A 21,046-nucleotide genomic window follows, 5' to 3' on the forward strand; every position below is an offset into this window, starting at 1 on the left:
TTTAATTTATAATTTATTTATAAATTAGACCAAAGTATTACAGCCCACAGAAGACTAGACCATTATGTGCCACAGGCAGAGAATAGGAGGGACCAAGGCCAATGGCACAAAAATGATTAAGTTAGATATACCTAGAAAATCCTGGCACATGACCCACAGCAACACTCTGCAGAGGAAGGCGAAAAAACTCCACGGTCACTGCCAATCTCATCTGGGGGGAAATTTCTTCCTGACTGTAAGGATCCACAGACTGGAACCCACGTTTGCAGAACCTGAGACGGCTAACATTCTCACAGTGCCACTGGGAGGCCATGTAGAGCCCTAGCCAGGGAGCATGGGGATAGGAGCCACAGGAAGTACTGTACCACCCAAAGAATCCAGAGTGACAATACTCTGCAGACCTCTGATTGGCCAATCGCACTATTTAACCCTGGAGGGTGCCCCAGGAAGCTGTCTGGCCAACCCACGCAGACTTCTGGCCTGGTGCAACTCCAGACCTCACCTCATCTCCTGATCTCCAGTCTCCGACCCCAGCTCAACTCTGACTCTTGCCTCCTGACTCCAGCCGGTGCTATCTCTGATCTCCAGTCTCTGATGCCAGACTGACTCTGATTCCAACACTTGCTTATGGAACCCGGTCTTAGCGATTCCCCAACCCCTGCTCACCAACTACATTTCTTGATGTGTGAACCCCAACTCAGCTGTGACTGCTGAGCCAGACTGTCCTCACCCTGGTCCCCTACACTGACCCCACTTATGGTGATCAGTTAGCCCCAGAGCATGTGACCAAGAACCAGCCTGCCAAGCACTGAGAGAGAGAGAAATGCTTGATGCCACCTCAGAGCCATGACACACCCTGTCCAGTGTTCCATCTCCAGCTGTGGCCATCTCTGATCCTTCAAAGGAAGGAGACCAAAAAACCCAGAATACATTGCGGGGGATAGAGGGAAGGAATCCCTTCTTGATCCCTACAGGTGGCTGGCTGAAGCCCTGAAGCATAAGCTTTTGGAATATTAGACATAAACCTGTAAACAAAAGACATAATGATAGGAGCTCAATCTATTCAATTTAACAAAGAGAATGTTAAGGGGTGACTTGATCACAATTTATAAGTACCTGCCTGGGGAACAAAAATTTAATAATGGTCTTTTCAGTCCAGCAGACAAAGATTTAACAAGATCCAAAGGCTGGAAGTTGAAGCTAGACAAACTCAGACTGGAAACAAAGTACAGAATTTTAAGTGAGGTTAATTAACCATTGGTACAACTTACCAAGGGTTGTGTGGATTTGCCATCACTGACCATTTTTAAATCAAGATTGGATATTTTTCTGAAACAAATTCTCTAGTTCCAACAGTAATTAATCCAGGGAGGGGGTTCTATGGACTAGATGATCACAGTGGTCCCTTCTGGCCTTATAGACTATGGATCTATGAAAAAGTTAAAGTGACCAAATTGATTTTCACTGTCTAGGCCAAGATAAATGCAAAAATATAAACTGAGTGTCAATGGGGATTAATAAATTGGATTTTTAATTTTTTTCCACTTAACCTAATTTCTCTGTAGTAACCTAGATCAAAAACAATCATTTGCAAAATACACTTGCATTCCAGTTTTTGGATACTTAATTTTGAGCCTTTGAGGGGTGGATAGTTAGGACAAAAACATGCTGATTAGAAGTTCCAGCATCACCTGAATATTAGAATCCCAAATCTGATTAACTTTTCTGCAATTAAATACACATGTCCTTATATATACAGTTAATACATGTGAAATTCCAGCTCTACTGCTAACTGCAACAAAAATTTGTACATCAAAAATGCAAGCAAAAGTATGAGTTTAAAAAAAAATCCTCATACTCTGAGAGGAAAATACAGCCAACTTACTTGGAAGAAACTGGAATTCCACTGGAGTCGAAGAGTTTTAGAAATGCCCAACCACAGCTTAACTCTCCTCTTTCACCAGTTGACTAGAAAGTAAGAGAAGAATAAAACTTCTTATTCAGCCAGCTAAAAATAGAAAACCTAAGAGATGAATGACACTTTGTGGAACCACAGATAAAAGATCTCCCTTAAAAATATGAAAGGTTCCAGAACTATGTAAATATACCTTGAAAATTTCAGGGGATTGGGTATAGATCACAACATTTTTGAGTGTCTTTTGCCCTAACCTTGTGTGTGTTAGGTATGTGTTTACATGCAACTAAAAAGTTAAATAGAGATTATGGGCCTGATTTTCAAATAAAGGTTGGGCTGGAATTAGACAATTGTGCAGCTATTACCACATGAAAATATCTGTCCAATTGTGTATCTGAAGTTACCCTTAGTCTACGGGGAACTTAAAAAAATACAAACAACAAATCCACTCACCCACAGGCCTTTGAAATTACATTACCAGACAAACAACAATCACCACCAGTTAAACTGGAGCTGAGGTTGAGAATTCATAACAGTAATTTAAGAGTTACAAAACCTTACAAAAATGTTGTAATTATAAAAAACAAGCTTTAGAAAGCCAGGAAATGCAAAGATAAGATTAATTCTAAAGAAAGCAAGACATTAAAGACTTGCCTACACAGCGCCAGCAAAGCACACTGGGTTAACATGACTAGGTTAACACAAACTAGGTACCTTTTAGAGCACACCGGCAGGGTCTACATGGGGAGGGTAGAGTGCAACACATTACTGCACTTCACATATCTCACCCCTCTGGCATACTTTGCTGCACCATGTAGACAAGCCCTCAATAAGGAAATGCATAGTTGTAAAGCCTCCAAACAACCTTTAGTGATGCGCTGAGAAAAAAAAGTAATTGAGTGAAGTTTATCAATCTATAACAACCATTTTTATGATATCAGTGACCACAAACACTAGAATATTTTACTTGTAATGGAGGCAGCGTTGCTTGGTGGGTAGAACACTGGACTGGGACTCAGGACTCCTGAGTCCCATTCCCAGCTCCATCACTGGCCTGCTGGGTGACCCTGGGGGAGTCACTTTGCCTCTCTGTGCCTCAGTTTCCCCATGTGTAAAATGGAGATACTGATCCCTACCTTCTCTGTAATGTGCTTTGAAATCAACAGATGGAAAGTGCTATACAAGAGCTAGGTATTATTAAGACCAACAGGGTGTTTGCACAAACTCTAGCCCTTGTACAACCATATTCTAGCCACACATCCTTAATAAAATCCTGACTAGACAAATAGCATAATGAAGGCCATCATTCCCCAACAGGCCCCTCCAGACCGCCAATGATCAAAAGACACAGAGCTAGTCTATTTATATATACAATTCTCCTAGACCATGAAATTATACCTGCTACAGGGGAAAAATCAGAGTTAATGTGGTGACTCAGCAGAGCGGGACTATATGACCCATGTTGAACTTGCTATATTCTGCCCTGAAACAATGGCAAAAAGTACTGTTAGACAGAGGAACAAGTGATTCTTCAGAGCCAATATTTCATGAACCATCAGAAATGACAGCGAAGAATCTCTGCTTTCCAGTGGTGTAATTATTTGGTTTTATATCTCAGAGTTCATGGGAGCTCATGCCGCTGATAACTGGCTCTCTGCACATCACCCTCTAGTCTCAATCCTTCTAAGTACCAAATCAGACAGATAGTAACCACTGGAGCTAGAAACCAGTATGTTATACATTTTTGAAAGAGTTTGCAATTTCAGCTTTCAAATTATATAAAAGATTATTCTTGAACAATTTGATTATGAGCTATTAATCATGCCAAAATTAGAAGGCAATGGGGAAAGCAAGATGATAACCAGAATGATAAGAAATTGGTCCTTAATAATTACAATGCATGTCAGATCTTTGGAAGACCAGTAAAAATGCTTTCAGGACAAGTAAAACTTTCTGATGACCAGTGATCAGAAAGAGAAAGTGTTCTGATCGCTAAACAAGGAGCGAAAACTACCTTTCTATTCTTCCACAGATGGTAGTGGGTGGGGTGAGATGGATGTTATACCTTTTCTGTGGATTAATAGGATTTCAGTTTCCACTGCTGTCAATCTAACATTTGACTAGCACTCACTTAAAAAAACTAGTAAAGCCAAGGAAAAATAAAAAACAAAAAGTTTTCTATTGTACTATGATTGTTTGATGTTGAGATTCTGGAAGTAATAATAATAAAACATTCAGTTTTGAAAATGTATCCATCTTTATATGCTTACATTGCGAATATAAGTGATGCCAAGTTCAAATAATATACCAATGTCTGGAGATGAAGAATTGGACCTGATAAAACAGTCACCATCAAGCAGGCTGGGTAAAATGCCTGTTACCTAATAAATTAAAACAAAAATAAGGTGTGAGTGTAGATCTTCAAGATTCCAATTTTTAAAAACCTCTGAACACATTGATTCTAGGATCTTCTGTAAAAGACTCAATCTCATTATTCATCACTATCTTTTAACGAAAAAGATTCAATTTAAGGCAAAAAATACTATTCTCATTCTGTTTTTCCATAAAATGCTGCTAATCTGTAAAAGTAACTCCTTTAGTAATGATCGGCATTCGAAGCATTTTACAAACAAGAGACGATTTTGCCCACCAGAGAAACACAGCCACCCCTGGAGTTAACATACAGCAGTTCTTTGACAGCGTACAGTGTTCCTACACAACATCAGTTTAAGGCAGGTTATCAGTCATAAACTGTGATAACGAAATTACAAAGGAAGTTAATTCACAGCAGCACTCTCCTCCTTTCCATTGCTAATAACACATTCTAGTGTTCAAGTTTATACTGATTCCAAGCACCGAGTGCCACTTGCTGAATAACTAACACCCGTTCCTCACAGCATTTCCTTGGTACACACACAACTTTATTTGGCAGGATTCGATTTAAATTGACAGATGTTGTCAAATGTCGATTTCAACTTCACACTGAAATCGACAAAAAAAATTATCCATAGGCAACAGACAGCACAAGTACATCCTACCCCGCGCACCCTGTGCCTGCAAGAATGGCATGTCACCGGCCCTACAGCAGCACAGAGAGCTCTCTGCTGCCCTGCTGTCACGTGACTGCAGAGCTGCATGGCTACAGAGCTGGTGACAATGGATCCCTGCAGGCGCAAGGTGTGGGGAAGGCTATGGTCTTGGCCTGGCCAGAGCAGAGACCCCTGGCCAGGCCCAGGAGGAGAAGGACAAGCTCTCAGCCATGGGGGAGGCCATCCTGCTGCTGAATGGCTCCTCCCAAACTCCAACGCTATCCTCCATTAATTTCCAACAACTGTAAAAATAAAAATAATTAAGAATTGAAAAAAATAATAAAAATCAATATTGTTGAAACCGAAAAAAAATGGAATTCTGCCAAGCCTACACCTAACCCAGTCCTGATTAGCTAATAAAACCTTATCAGTTCCCCTCTGAGGGGGTGCAGCTGTGGGCCTTACAACATTTATCGTATCTTAGCTATACTGTACTTGTGACCTTAGGCATGTCACTTCATCTGTGTGCATCAGTCTTTCCATAGGTAAAGCAGGAATTATAATGCATGCCCACTTTTGTAGAGGTTTTGCGATCTATGGGTGGAGACTGCCAGATATTATCATCAACATCAAACTGACCCAAACTGAAAATGTATTGGTCAGATCTGTTGGCCGAGAGAAATTGCAACAGTCTTGACTTAAGTGAGCCAACAGCAATGCTGTGTTAGGGCCCAATCCTGCAAACACTACCAAGCATTGTGCTTTATCACCATGAAGTCACTGGGATTACTGGGTACTAGATGCTATGCTCGATAGCAAGTGTTTGCAAGATACGGCCCTTCATACAGAGCTAATGCTTTTGAGGGCTAAATACCTCAGGCACAGTACAGATTAGTCCCATTTTTACCGTTCTAATATATGAAGAAAATGTAAGAAGACTAAAAGTGAGATGAACCTATTGGCTGACAACATCTGAGTGAGATGTATTACAACTAGCAGACACACACACATACTGGCCAAGTCCATTTGCTAGGCTATATACCTACCCGTGGAGAGAAGGTCCATGTTTTGGGATTTTTAGGTTGCCATGTAGCTCTAACTGTATGAATGTTACTCAGTACCTAAAATGAGATAGGAAATTATGGTGGGGAAAATATTAAAAACTAGTTTTCTGGAAAATTATGTAGCTCTAAGAAAACATAGGATCATGCAAGGCTAGTCCAGCATTCAGCATTGCCGTGCAGGATCAGACCATGTCTGTCCTTCACCCTTCTTAGCTAGGACGTGTTAAGAACACTGCAGAGGAATCACATTCCCTGAAAGAAGAATCACCAAGCCCAGCACAGCCTCTCTAGCAATGCTTCTAGCAACTTAGCAGCAGCTGCAGAAGGTGCAATGCGACACTCCCTCGGTCATGAACATATCTGATTTGATGTAGGGGTGAGAATAGTGGGGTGAAATGAATGAGGAAGAGTCCTCTGAACTCTGAGGAGTCCACAGAGGTTGGTGGCAGATTATAAAAGGTTTTCAGAATTTTGAAACTCTGGATTATAAGATTTTTATTCAACTGGATTTAAGAAACTAATGTTGTGTCTATAATTTATACAATGGTATAAGTATGCTTGGTGCTTTTTAGACAAACAATCAAATTTGCATTGAGAATTTATTTACTAAAATAACGTGAGTTTACAGAAAGCTCTTTTTAAAAAAAAAAGTCTCTGAAATTAGCCCAGTTATAGTAAATTTATATATTTCATTTTCATATTACTTTTTCAAAGGTGTGTAAACTGCAATTAAGATGAAAGTACAATTGTACTCCAAAAAGTGACTGTAAAAAATAACACGTACTCAGCAGATCTGTTTCTTGTGTGTAAAAAGCATCACAAATGGGTTAAATGAAATTGGTAAAATTTTCAAAAGAACCTAGGTGACTTAGACGTTAAGTCCCATTTTCAAAAGTGACGGAGGCATTTACAAGTCCAAGTCCCGTTGCCTTTCAATGAGACTTGGGCTCCTAAATGTTTCAGTCACTTTTAAAAATGGAACTTAACCTCCTCCATCACTTAGGCACTTTTGAAAATTTTACCCATAAGAAGAGGCAGCCCAAATGTGATCATTTTAAATCCATTCAGAAATCCCTTAAATACATCATGTTTTAACCTCACTGTTTTGGGAACGTTACATTTTACTGCATCAGAGCAACTCACCCTGTTACCATCAAAAAGACAGAGTCGAACATGTCTACTGAGAACCTGTATGCTCACTCCTGGAAGAGGAATCATTTTACAACTCCATAAAGTTAAAATCAGTGATACTCGAGTTGGTCTTGGCTGAATCTGTGAAGCAGACAAAATAATAAAACAGAGAATTAAATCTACATGGTCCTCCTAAATATAGTATAATTATGTGTTTTATAGTGTGTGTGTGTGTGTGTGTGTGTGTGTGTGTTTAGGATTTGTGACAGGTGTCACAGTGCCATGGAGACTGGATTACTCTAGCCACCGAACAGGTATAGCACAAGGGCAACAGCACAGCTTTTCTGCAATATCTCAACCCTTTTGTGAAGAGACCCCCTCTAGGGGACAACAGTCAGTCTCCGTGCCATTCAGCTCTTGGCCATTCTGCTCAGACAACACGTCTGCTAATTAATGTTAAGTGTGATGGTGCTTTTATGAACACAGGTCTACCAGGGTCTGGCTTGAGACCACCTCTATTTCACCTCCATCAAGTCATCAAAGTATTTTTATAAAAAGCCATCTAACAAGCCCTGGCAAAAAGCACTGTCTAGTTACAGTTAAGGTTGTACACAGGCCACTTATTTGCACAACACAGATTGTTTTTAATAATGACAAACGTCTGAAGCTTATCTACCATGCCACAGTGGGCAGGATACACCAACACCACCCACTCACCCTTCAGTTTTGTCCACAGACCCACACTCCGATACAGGCCAAAGTTCAATACTCTTCCATGTCCATCTGGAACATGTACCAGGAGTCTGTGTCCTATAATGTACCCTCAGACAAGACACAGGGCTGAGAACATCCTGTCTATCCAATGTAAGCTGGAATGGTTGGTGCAGATCATCTCTTTGTCTTATGGCAATGACATTGTATTGTAATTCACATCCATAACGTGGAAGATGCAAGTTAATTTAATGTGTCAAACAGTAGGTTCTCCCACTGATACCAAGATAAGCAAAGACCCAGGAGGAAGTCTGGCATTTCAATTTTCTGAGCTACTCTCTTCTAAATGCCTGGCTTACACACATTTTTGCCACTACAATATTCAAATGATATTGCAAAGTTATGTTAGAAAATGAACCAAAACCTCACAGTGAAAAACAACTACTTAACTGAACCAAGGGATTTCACAGTGTCAGACAAAAGTTTAAGATCTAACTAAAGGATTTGTACAGCTGTTTCACCTGGAAGACTGGAAAGCAACAGGTATGCTCAGCTGGAATTGGTTCTTATCTAGGGTCTGACATCACATGTTTCTCTTGATGTTCTGGCTGTCAGCTAGTAGGATGAGATAATATCTACTGCCTGGAATGCTCTGGTGTGACATAGAAGAATGTTAACATTTATCTCACTTCAATATTTACTAATAACATGATATTTGTTTTCTGGGCTCTGGACCGCTTCATCGAAAGACTCTGGTCATCTATCCTAAAAGCGACAGCATTCAGAACTTTAATCAACAGAAATTACTTACAGTGTCTTTTTCGGGGTTCCACACTAGGTCTTTGAAAGCCAGTTGTGAAGGAGTCAATTCAGGCTGTATGAAGTAACTGGCTTGAAACTGATTCCCTAGAAAAACAACGTTTTAACATTTTATTATATTGTTTACACTCCCTCACCCATCTCTCCTAATGGCAGAGATTCAATTTAGTTAGAGATTTCATCATTACAGGGAAACATCCATCTATGGAACACAGTGTTTTCTACCCACACCATCTTATTTCTTAGGACAAAAGGAAATCAAAAAGTACAATTAATAAAAAACATTGCTATCAACATTCTTCAAGTGCCCTCTCGAGCTTAAAGGAATTAAGTCCACAATTAAGCTATGGCTACAGAAATTGTGGCAGGGGAGGGGGGAAAAGGGTTTTTAGTATTCTTATTCCACACTGCCTGCAGGAACTGCCTTGGAGATTTCTCCCCTTCCAGGGGTGAAATCATCAAGGTCACAGGGAGTTTTGCCATTAATTTCAATGGGGCCAGGATTTCACCCCAGATGAATAAAGAAAGAAACTAAGAAGACTCTTACACACTATTGAGTCATATACAACCAGTATGGGCAACCAATCATGAATAATTTAAAATGAAAGAGACTGTTCTTAACAGACTAGTAATTTGGATCAGAAACTCATCACAGATGATAACGAATCCTGCACTGCACTTACTGCAAGAGAATCTTACCTTCTTCTAAGAGCTGGGAGAGAGTTGATGGTCGGAATCCTGCAGGAACAGCTCCCATGGTTGCCAACACATCAATGGTATTATTCTGCTCAAAACATAAGGGTTTTTTTTCTAAATTTGCTGCAATTTTCACTAACCACAAACTAGTTTATGTCCTTAACCTAACTTCCAATCCCAGGGCAGCCAAACACAAAGGAGAACACACAAACCTTGGGATTCAGTCACCTGTTCCCCTAAAAAGCAACAGAGGGTCCTGTGGCACCTTTAAGACTAACAGAAGCATAAGCTTTCGTGGGTAAGAACCTCACTTCTTCAGATGCAAGAATGGTCTTGCATCTGAAGAAGTGAGGTTCTTACCCACGAAAGCTTATGCTCCCAATACTTCTGTTAGTCTTAAAGGTGCCACAGGACCCTCTGTTGCTTTTTACAGATTCAGACTAACACGGCTACCCCTCTGATACCTGTTCCCCTAAGTTATCTTAAGAGCTATTTTGGCCTCTCAGCACAAAACATCCTTAGACTGACCTCATGGATGATTACACACAACCTCCCATTTTGCTATACCACACTGACAGAACCTGCTTTGTCGAGAAATAGTGTAGCCATGGATTACACTGACATTACAACATTAAGGTAATATCATAAGAAATATACCCACCTCTGTGATAGCTTTTCTAACAGCACTCCAGTGAGAATCTGTTCTGTAGGTAGGGTGGGAAATAAAAGGACACCATAAAGCAAACCAATATGAATGCATTGCCAACATATGGATGCATAATGAACAATTACTATATCTATAAAACACATGCATCTGTCGCTGAATGGTGGAAATCTTGTACATCAGGTGGATGTGCCCATCAACAGGTAGCTGGGAAACACATTACTATTTTGCACTCTGTGGAGTGGTTTATGAAGCTAGGACAGCAGCCACTCTTTGGTTTTATGAGGCAAAAAAAAAAAAAAAAAAACCCTAGTAACGAAAGAAATGACTGGAAGTTGAAAGCAAAGTTCAAACTGGAAATCTACACAATAAATCCAGCTGCCCCTGTATTGAAAAAACTATTGCTACAGACCAAGAGAAACATAACTGACAAAGTATTGCATTTCAAATAATTTACCACCCACATTAAAAAAAATAATGATGACAAGGAGGGGGTTACATTTCACTTCATTTTCTCCAATGCAATCTCATTTTACCTTTTTTTAATTTCGGTTTTATCTGCTGTTTCATCAACCACCTCTATGTCTTCCTCACTTTCCTCTTCACTTGGCTCTTGGCCAACTCCTTTATTGCATGCCTGTAATTCAGGGTTAAGGTTGTCAAGTGTTTTATCTACTTCATAGTTCAGACTTTAAAAACAGTATGAGCGCTCATCATGATGTCTCAAGAGCTTAGAAGAGGAGCTTAGCTGGTTATAATGGTCAGTGAACAAAATGACTGACATCTACAGGGTACCATGAGAATATGATGTTATCCTGGGTTCTGCAGCTAAAGTCAATAATTTTACATTTTTTATGGTAGCAAGTTTTTGCCTCTTAAAATGGTAAACAAGAGAGCTCATTTCCAGAGCAAGCCTCCTCAGAGAGGAAAATGCATCTGAACCTTGAAGTACAAAGTAACCATAGCTACTTGATGTGCTCTGTGATTTGGCCCTGCAAGGCTCTCTCACAAGAGAGAACCACCAGTGCAATGCAACAAGCTACAAAAGGTCAGACTTCAGGACAGGACTCAATCTACCCAAGTGGGTTATCTAAACACAAATGTGTGCATCATGTTTTCTCATTAGACATCTACCCAATTTAAGTGCACAAATGCCATGTATGCACCTAAATAAGTCTCATGGGGCACAAAAACTTTGGCACAAAGTTAAAAGGAGCTTTTGAAAGTGTTCTTTAAGCTCAGAATATGAATTACTCTATAGCACTACTAGGTATTCACAGCTGCCCTTACATGTCAAAGCTCACGTTTCAAGGGTTCCGCTTTTGTTTACAAAAAATTAACAGCAATATAATTTATCATTGTGAAGTGAGACAAAATGCTTTGCTAACCATCTGTAGCTTTATACACTCTCACCCATCATATTTCTGATGTACAAATACAAAGGAAGAAGATGGAAGCATACTAACCATGAGATAGGTTTTAGGAACAAGGCCTCTCTCCCCTTTGGAATTTTTAGCCATCCACCAACCGTCAGGCTTTTTGTCAAGTATGAGCAACACTTCACCTTTCTTCAGTAATGCGGGGCGGGTGGAGAGAGAGAAGAAAAGAGACAAATGCATTGATATTCAGATGTTTAAAAATTACTCATGGAACAACTGTCGGCCATATTCTGTCTTTTAGAATAAAATGCAACTGCCTTTTAATTTGTTCTTAAATCTAATATTTATCTAGGACTGGTTTACCCTGATGATTTCATATTCTGGTTTATCATGAATTCTTTGAAACAACTGCAGTTTTAGTGAACTAGTTTACTTTTTCCTGATATCCAATGGTGGTAAAAGCTCAACTTTATTTTTAGATAAGAAACAAAACTTAGAAGGCATTTCAGTAGAGTTACAGGCCAAGCATTCAGAATATGCCTCCAAGGTTTCCTCTTGCTCAGCCGCTCTTGAAGGCACAGTAGATTTTGGGGAAATGTAAACAAAGATACACCTCTACCCTGATATAAGGCGACACGATATAACACGAATTTGGATATAACGCGGTAAAGAAGTGCTCCGGGTGGGCGGGGCTGCGCACTCCGGCGGATCAAAGCAAGTTCGATATAACGCGGTTTCACCTATAACGCGGTAAGATTTTTTGGCTCCCAAGGACAGCGTTATATCGGGGTAGAGGTGTACTTAACCTTACAGATTCCAGCCACAAAGGCTCCTTTCAGAGCTCATCTATCAAATATGCTCCTGAGTCAAAAGGAGTGGTTGCTAGATGGTTCTTCACACTCAAACGGCCAGAAACAAGAGACCAAGGCCCAAACACCCATGTGCCACATGGCAGCTCATAGCCCCACCATGCTAGTTCGTGCTTTGGCATTCTCCAGTTTGTTAAAGTGTTTTTAAAAGCACAGACTGATTTCCCTGTTAAGTGTGCATCTGTAAGGAGTTTTCTTGACTGCTTTGCTCCAAACAGTAGTCTGAAAAAGCTTCATCACAACATTTCCAACCAGAAATTACTAACCATTTTTGAAGCACACACACACACACACACACTGCTCTTTAACAAAGATAAGATACAGCCCAGCCCCAAATAGTTCACAATCTAAGATAGAACATCAGATAATGGAGGTTTGGGTGAGTCTTTGTTAAGACCAGTGTAGAATGGATTCATGGGAAAATGGATATTAAAGGAGTATGGAGGAATGCTCAGTGGATAAAAATAAGAGGCTACCCCAAGTTTAAGGGAACATGAAAGGCACAATGGCAAGAGTGGGAAAAGGAAACAAAGGGAGCAACAAAGAAAGAGAATTAAGAGGGACATAGGAAGGGCTGAGATTTATGTAGAGATCTGAAGATGTGAATTTGATGTGGAAAAAAAATAAGCAGCAAGTGCAGGGAACTGGATATGGTCAGAGCAGCTGGATACGAGGATTACTCCAGAAGCACTATTTTGTATAGACAGGATAGTCTGACAAGATGGCATGTCTAGAACAGTGGTTCTCAAACTTCTGTACTGGTGACCCCTTTCACACTGCAGGCCTCTGAGTGAGATTCCCCCTTATAAATTAAAAACACTTTTTAAATATTTAACACCATTATAAATGCTGGAGGCGAAGCAGGGCTTAGGGTGGAGGCTGACAGCTCGAGACCCCCCACCAAATAACCTCACGACCCCCGAGGGGTCACGACCCCGTTTGAGAACCCCCGGTCTAGAAGAAGAGATGGGCAGTTGGAAAGGAGGGACTGGAGAGAGCAGTGGATTTGCATTAATTTTTTTAATCAGAGTTCTGAGCCGTCAATACACACAGTCATTTGATATTCAGAGGATGCAGTATGTGTTCAAACACATTTTATAATATTTTCAAAGATATATGTACCTTAAATGTGAGATCCCCTTCCTGCTGAGCAACAAAATCACCAACCGTGATACATTCTTTAATTGTTGGTTGATCTTCCAATTCATCATCATCATCCTCTTCTTCATCCTCCTCCTCTTCAGCATCTTCCTCCCCACTACTTTCTTCATCCTCATCCTCCTCTTCCTCATTTTCCTGTTCTGTTTGAGGACTATTTTGACATTTCCCATCTCTGCACAAGACAAACGACACCCCACGTTTACCACAATTTCTTATTTTAATGGATCGTCTCCAGATTATTCTACAGAATATAAATGAGAATTACTTTCCTTGTCATTTAGCATTTCTGAAGTTACCTTGCAGCAGGGTTCTCATTCCTGGGTCTCAGCTTCCTAGCACAAGACGCAGAAATTCCCAAACTCTAAGGGTGTGCGGTGGTCCCTATGGCCAGGGGTTGCAGTCCAGAAGATAAACGCCCTTTCCCAACCCCTGATGGTTACATTCTATTTTGGACCTAACCACAACCCTTGGAATCTTCTAGTCAGATCCTTCTTGTCTGCAGTCAACAAAACTGCTCCCCACAGGAGCTGTGCATCTTCAGCCACCATTCTGGCTCTTCAGCCTGCGCAGTGCCTACCTGCTGACGGTATTCTTTTATGTGCCTCTCCCTGCCTTTCAGTCAGGTCTGGCCCCTTTTATGTTTTGGTTTATTTTTCTGACCCCACATTCTTGAGCCTCAATTTTCCCTGTGTGCAAAGAGGGCTCCAGCCTCCAGGGACCCCAGAGAAACCTCCTTCCCATGGCACAGCAACTTGTGCTTCCACTGGTGCCTCTTTGTTCTTGGTGCTAGAACGTTTGGGGCATAGAGAAGAAAGGTTTTCTCTGAGGGAATAGGTGAGCAATGGCCCATGCTTCAATGTCTGGAAGGGACATACTATAAAAAGACAAAAATGAAAAGGATATGAATGCTACAGTGACCACATTTCAGAACAGTTTATATGGAATTTTTTGGTATTTTATCTTCAGCTTCTCTCATACAAGAATGAGTCTGTTTCAGCTGTACAAATGAATATATTTTTATAAGCCACCTGTTTCCTAATATTTCTTAACAATAGGCGAATTAAAATGTATTTGCCTGTTTATACTACTTACACAGTGTAACCCTTGGTCACATTGTCCTGACTCAGGACTGCAGCAAGTTTCTGGAGCTGCTGAGAGAGTTTTAACAATTGTTTTTCTTCCTCCTCTTTTCTCTGATTATAATTCCCCACAGGTGCAGGCTCATCAGTCTAAGAAAGAAGAATACACCAAACTGCTGAAGGAATCAAATGAAGCTAAACCCTCAGCTAAATTGTGTTTGCTAATCATTTATGCCAGAATGCACAAATGGAGTTAGGCACCAAAATACTTGTTTTGGCAACACTGCAATGCACAACCACCGCCAAATCCTGCAGGTGCCTAAATTCACTCAGCACCTAAGTTTTTGCAGTAAAAGTTCCCTAGGTACCTACGTTTCCACCTCTGGGCTTGTGCAGTACTGCCTCCCTCTAAGCATCTGGGCACCTATCTTCTGCCTAAGCCCCAGAGCAATTCACAAACCAGGGGACGATAAGTATTCAGCCACCTAAGTCATATGCAGGGCCTGATCCAGTAGGCGTGCCCAGAGGCCACCTACCGGATCAGGCCCTCCAGTGAGTTAACATAAAACAGCCAGAGGTGGGCAGCGGAGTGGGGTGGAGAAGGAGGAGTATTAGGATTAAACGCATTCAGGCCTTAGCGCTCTCAGCTACTTTTAACGTCTTGTTTGATCAATATGTTCTAGCTTCTTGCCTTGATATCATTTAAGTAACTAAGCACAGGGATGGCCATTTCCCCATTTCCTGTTTAGATAATATCAGTCCTGAAATCTATTACTATACAGTTTCCTTAACATTTTTCTAGATCTTTCATCTAGCCAAGAGGGGGGTGAAAATCTGTATTCTTATTCTTCAATTCCATGATTTTTTTCCTATTAAAAAAACCCACTGGAATATTAAGTAATGCTAAGAAACTCTTCAACCACAGAACTTTACATTATAAGGCATGCAGAAAAATATATCATTATTTAATATTAGACTAATCCCAAAGGACCTCAGTCAAGATCAGAGCCCAGACAGACTAGCTGCTATACAAAAAGTTAGGGATGGTGCCTGTCCTGAAGAATTTACAATCTAAGAATATTACCATTCTCTGAACATTCTGTACAATTTATTTTGGGAAATTAGGAAATGCTTTAACCTCACAACTTACTTTTTTCAAGTTTTGAAGAACAGATGTATTTTCATCCACTGATTTCTTCAACTCCATACATCTATATTGAAAACAAATGACAAAGGTTGTACGATCTCTTCTGCTGTATAAATGACTAAAACTGTGTACAATTTCTGAAACATGTAAGTTAGCCCCCTGATCCTGAAAACACTTATGTACATATGTAACTTTACAAACATGAATAGTCCCACTGAAGTCAATAGGGCTACTCAAGTGCACAAAAGTTAAGCATGTAAATGTTTGCAAGACCATAGGCAAAGGAGCTTTTCACAGGTGCAAGGACCTGGATTCATCCAGGATCAGGACCTTAGATTTTAAGCTCCTTAGAACAGGAACTTTGCCTTCCTAAATTCTCTGTATGCATCTATGGTGCTATGTAAATAATAGCATAAGAAGAAACTAGTATTTGCCTCGTGGTAGGCTAAAGCCAACATGATCTGACACACAAGCAGAAAGAGATTACAACTTAAAAAAAAAATTTTTTTTAAAGGAGAGCAAGCCACATGGCATCCATATGTCTTTTTCCACACAATGGAGCCACACATGGAGGTGCCTTAGAACTTTGGCTGGAATAATTTCCACAAGAACTGCATTATGACGAGAGGGAGAAATGATGGCTGGACTCAGCCCATGATATTGCAATACATGTGAAATTCATTTACTCAAGCTCTCTTTCCTATGAACAGAGCTACATTTCTCTGCTACAGTTTTGTGCTGCTTTTTCTCCAAGCAAAGTGGTCAATCCACTGCACAGAAGATATACTATGCCTGCCAGGGCTAACCAACACAAATAGAACACTATCATACTATCAATTTCAAACTTGTTGTCTTTTTCACAGGTTTATACTGTGCAAGAGAAAACATCAGTTTAGCACATCAAAATAAAAGTGTTTAAAGGGGTCTCATTGTATTATTAAAAATATTTTGATTCTGTCCTGAGCAAATGTACTCATTGATTTAACAAATATTTTATCTCATATATTTTACTGACGGGTGCACTGGAAGTGTAGGCCCCAATTCTGCACTGTGTAGCACACAAGCCAACTATTTGCACCTGCATTGAACCCTGCTGCCTCCCATGGGGCTCGCGCAGGTGCAGCAATCTGCCTGGGCCCCACACAACAAGATTGGGGCCTTGCTCTGTTAAATAATAAGGAATAACCTTATGCTTGAGCTACAGCCTTTACAGCAGAAATTCTATCCAGCAATTATCACATTCTCTGAGCATAAAAAAATATTTTTAAAGTTAAGTAGCATAAGACCTTTTTGAGACCTGTTCATTTCTAAAAGGCTGATTTTGAATCTTCACTGCATACGTGAATAGTTCTCAATGACGCTTTCTGGTGCGGAGAGTTGCATGGGTTTCTTTCAAAATGACACAGTTTTGAAAGAAAAAAAATGGTTCTGTGGATGTGTAGAAAAACTTTATAGTAAGTTTTAAGCTATATAATTGGCAGAATTGCACTGATGCAGAATGTGATCTGCACAGTACTGCAACTAGGTTGTTTATCAGCACACACAAGGTAAAAACGTCAAACCCAGCTGTACTATATCATACATAGGTGGATTCTCTTCTGTATTTATTTTTAACCGAAAATTAAATGTAAAAGGCTTCTAGTATAATATTAGTTCACACACAAGAAGTAAAAATATTAAAAATCTAAGATTCATGGGGCAGCATTAACTCACTCATACACATATAATATGCCATTTTTAAGTCCTTTATTATTTATGTAGTACCATAGGTGTCCACTAATAGTGCACACAGTCAAGTACTAATTAGGCCACTGAATCCCTGATCCTGCAAATACTTCTGCATCTGCATGTGCTTAATTTTGCTCAAAGTAGTCCTATTGATTTCAGTGGGACTACCCACTGTAGTAAAGTTAAGCACATGTGTAACAGTTTGCATGATCAGGGCCTAAATGCATATAATATTTTTGTTTATGCATATGTTCAGTGTGCGAGAGTTAACATCAACCTCTCTTATTTTACCCTTTCCAATCCATTGCCTGACTTGGGAGTCCAAAGCAAAGGAAAGGTACATAGGAAGGACAGTATATTATCCTCATTTTACGGGTGGGGAAAAGAGGAACAGAAAGGTGAAACAGCTTGACCAAGGCTGCATAGGAGGTCAGTGGCAGAACTGGGACTAAAACCCATGTCTCCTGGCTCCCAGCCCACTAGTCTACTCTGCCACCCAGTAATTCATTTATATGGGCATCCCGCCACATCACTGAAGATGAATTTATCAGCGAAATTGATTAGCAAAATTTCTATCAAAACCAGCTGCAGTTATCGCTCAGTAATAAATTGCTTAGTCATGAGATAGCTAATAGTGCATCACACAAATGTCACCCCCTCAGCCTAGATTTCAGATATAGCAGTGTGCTTCGCCTCTATGCAGTGTGTACTGTTAGGGTTAATTACCTCTGAAAAAGGTACTTCCTTTTCGCAGGGTCTAGGGCCCCCCTCTCCTTGCTGTCAGCAAGCAATGCATCCACCTGCACGGTAAGAGTCCAGCCTTCAGAGATGCACAGCACTGGGCAGATAGGCTCAGTGGCTCGGATATCAAAGAACAGTTGTTCCCAACCCCCACCCACAACATCGGGGGCACCACTTACCCTACCCAGACTGGATTCCACCAACCCCACCAGGAGGGGGCACCGCTCCCCCTCCCCAAACTGGATCCCCCCACCCACCTCTCCAGCAGGGGGCACCGCCCCTCCTGCCCAGACTAGATCCCCCACCCAGCCAGCGGGGGCGCCGCTCCTCCCCCGACTGGATCCCCCCCAACCCCGCCAGCAGGGGGCGCCGCTCCCCCTCCCCAGACTGGATCCCCCACACCCCGCCAACAGGGGGCGCCGCTCCCCCTCCCCAGACTAGATCCCCCACACCCCGCCAACAGGGGGCGCCGCTCCCCCTCCCCAGACTGGATCCCCCACACCCCGCCAACAGGGGGCGCCGCTCCCCCTCCCCCGACTGGATCCCCCACACCCCGCCAACAGGGGGCGCCGCTCCCCCTCCCCAGACTGGATCCCCCACACCCCGCCAACAGGGGGCGCCGCTCCCCCTCCCCCGACTGGATCCCCCCAACCCCGCCAGCAGGAGGCGCCGCTCCCCCTCCCCAGACTGGATCCCCCACACCCCGCCAACAGGGGGCGCCGCTCCCCCTCCCCAGACTGGATCCCCCACACCCCGCCAACAGGGGGCGCCGCTCCCCCTCCCCAGACTGGATCCCCCACACCCCACCGGCAGGGGGCGCCGCTCCCCCTCCCCAGACTGGATCCCCCACACCCCGCCGGCAGGGGGCGCCGCTCCCCCTCCCCCGACTGGATCCCCCCAACCCCGCCAACAGGGGGCGCCGCTCCCCCTCCCCAGACTGGATCCCCCACACCCCGCCAACAGGGGGCGCCGCTCCCCCTCACCAGACTGGATCCCCCACACCCAGCCAACAGGGGGCGCCGCTCCCCCTCCCCAGACTGGATCCCCCACACCCAGCCAACAGGGGGCGCCGCTCCCCCTCCCCAGACTGGATCCCCCACACCCCGCCGGCAGGGGGCGCCGCTCCCCCTCCCCAGACTGGATCCCCCACACCCCGCCGGCAGGGGGCGCCGCTTCCCCTCCCCAGACTGGATCCCCCACACCCCGCCAGCAGGGGGCGCCGCTTCCCCTCCCCCGACTGGATCCCCCACACCCCGCCGGCAGGGGGCGCCGCTCCCCCTCCCCAGACTGGATCCCCCCAACCCCGCCAGCAGGGGCGCCGCTCCCCGCGCTGTAGCTTCGGGGCGGGGGTGCGCGGGACGGGCGGTACCTGCTGCCGCAACTCGCGGCCCCGTCGCTGAGCCCCCTGCAGCGGGCTCCGGCCCCTCCGCCCGGACATCGTCGCTAAGGAGACGAACGCTTGGGCGCTAAGAATTGTCGTCATCGCCGCGCGTCCCGAACATCAGAGGGCGGGGGAGCCCGCTGCGGAGACAGAGGCGAACTACGCGTCCCAGCATGCAACGGGGCTGGCGGGCTTCTCCCGTTCCTGAATCACTGGCAAAGACTACACGTCCCAGAATGCACTGGGGCCCGAAAGTCGCGCTCCCCCGCACCAGGCCTCGCTCGGAGCCCGGCGAGCAGTGCATGCTGGGGGCTGTAGTCTGCGCGAGCCTAGCTCTCAGCGCTGTGTCTAGGTTAGTTGGAGGGACTGGGGTTGTAACCAGGGGGTGCTGCTGATTTCACTTCCTAGGCGGCTGTGGGTACGTACACGTACGTACACACCCCCACACACCTCTCCCTCCCTCCCAAGGGTAAAGGGAGGCAAAGAAAAATGCTGCTTGAGACTGTCTAGAGACCGTCAGTGAATAATGATTGTCTCAGTTGTAGGGAACGACAATTTAAATAGCTATACATTTCAAAACAGGCTCAGAAATAAACATCTACATTATCCCCCAAAATTATACAAAATAAAAATTAAATTCTGCCACACTTCTTGTTGTTATTGCCATAGCATAGCACTTAAGAGCTCCACTCATGGACCAGGACGGACCCACCATACTACAAAAAGAGACTTACGGTCTGCACAGCAGGGCTGTGTTGCAGGCAGAAATTCTAGCCATGCACCTGCTGGAATTCTTCTCTCTCACACCCACTGAGCCATGGAAGAAGCAATTTAATTTTCTTCGTAGCCTTTTCACATTAATTTGACATATTCCAAGGAATTTTTTTCCTAGCAGGTGATCTGACATTGCTTCCCTCTGAACTCTAAACAGCTCATGCACTTCAGTATTTGCTGTTTAATTGTTTCCAAAGTATTAGATAAGGAAATGCAGCAGAGATGTACATAGAATTAATAGTGTTGTCAAGTTACAACATGTACTTGAGATCAAACGATCATGTGCCCTTTCCACATGAGGGTTTACTGTTTTTATTTTAATGATTTTTAAAAAAACACTTTTAGGGTTATTGACAAGGCGTGAGAAAAAACTCCTTTGTAATCGTATTAAAATGATTAATTACGCTGATGTATGCAACACCAGATTTAGAAAAAACTGTGCTGATGTATCCAAAGAATTATTCAAGCCATTATACAGAAATCCCAAATTGTCATATCTACCATCTATCTTTTCTTCTTCCTTTTACCTTTTCCAGAAACAAATATTAGGTACACATTAAAAACATAACAAATAATCCATTGCAAAAAAAATTAATAAAAAAATCCTGGGTGCTTTAATAAATATAAGTACAATTCTATTTTAACATGTCAGTAAGTGCAAAGTTTGAGCTAGCACATGAACCATGTCTTCCAATGAATGACATTAAAATACCTGACCTCAGTTCCACTTTGCACAGGATGCCCGCAAGTGTATGCCA

General features: G+C 42.8%; 1 protein-coding gene across 2 annotated transcripts in view; it reads right to left on the reverse strand.

The window, feature by feature from the left end:
• The window catches only part of NPHP1 (nephrocystin 1), a 36,636-nt gene extending 17,050 nt beyond the window's left edge, over window positions 1–19,586 (reverse strand). The window contains exons 1-15 of one of the 2 annotated variants that reach the window (XM_065401582.1): window positions 19,503–19,571; window positions 18,119–18,192; window positions 15,668–15,728; window positions 14,531–14,667; window positions 14,203–14,217; window positions 13,400–13,610; window positions 11,496–11,597; window positions 10,566–10,666; window positions 10,027–10,069; window positions 9,369–9,456; window positions 8,662–8,756; window positions 7,152–7,280; window positions 5,991–6,065; window positions 4,186–4,296; window positions 1,886–1,968 (exon numbers count right to left, since the gene is read on the reverse strand). In XM_065401582.1, the coding sequence (XP_065257654.1) occupies window positions 1,886–1,968; window positions 4,186–4,296; window positions 5,991–6,065; window positions 7,152–7,280; window positions 8,662–8,756; window positions 9,369–9,456; window positions 10,027–10,069; window positions 10,566–10,666; window positions 11,496–11,597; window positions 13,400–13,610; window positions 14,203–14,217; window positions 14,531–14,667; window positions 15,668–15,728; window positions 18,119–18,192; window positions 19,503–19,571 (1,394 nt within the window). Of the gene's footprint in view, window positions 1–1,885; window positions 1,969–4,185; window positions 4,297–5,990; window positions 6,066–7,151; window positions 7,281–8,661; window positions 8,757–9,368; window positions 9,457–10,026; window positions 10,070–10,565; window positions 10,667–11,495; window positions 11,598–13,399; window positions 13,611–14,202; window positions 14,218–14,530; window positions 14,668–15,667; window positions 15,729–18,118; window positions 18,193–19,502 lie in introns of both variants that reach the window. The other variant, XM_065401581.1, reaches the window with a different exon arrangement.
• Between the last annotated feature and the right edge of the window lie 1,460 nt (window positions 19,587–21,046).

This window comes from Emys orbicularis, chromosome 3, assembly GCF_028017835.1.
Source record: "Emys orbicularis isolate rEmyOrb1 chromosome 3, rEmyOrb1.hap1, whole genome shotgun sequence".
Taxonomy (NCBI): domain Eukaryota; kingdom Metazoa; phylum Chordata; order Testudines; family Emydidae; genus Emys; species Emys orbicularis.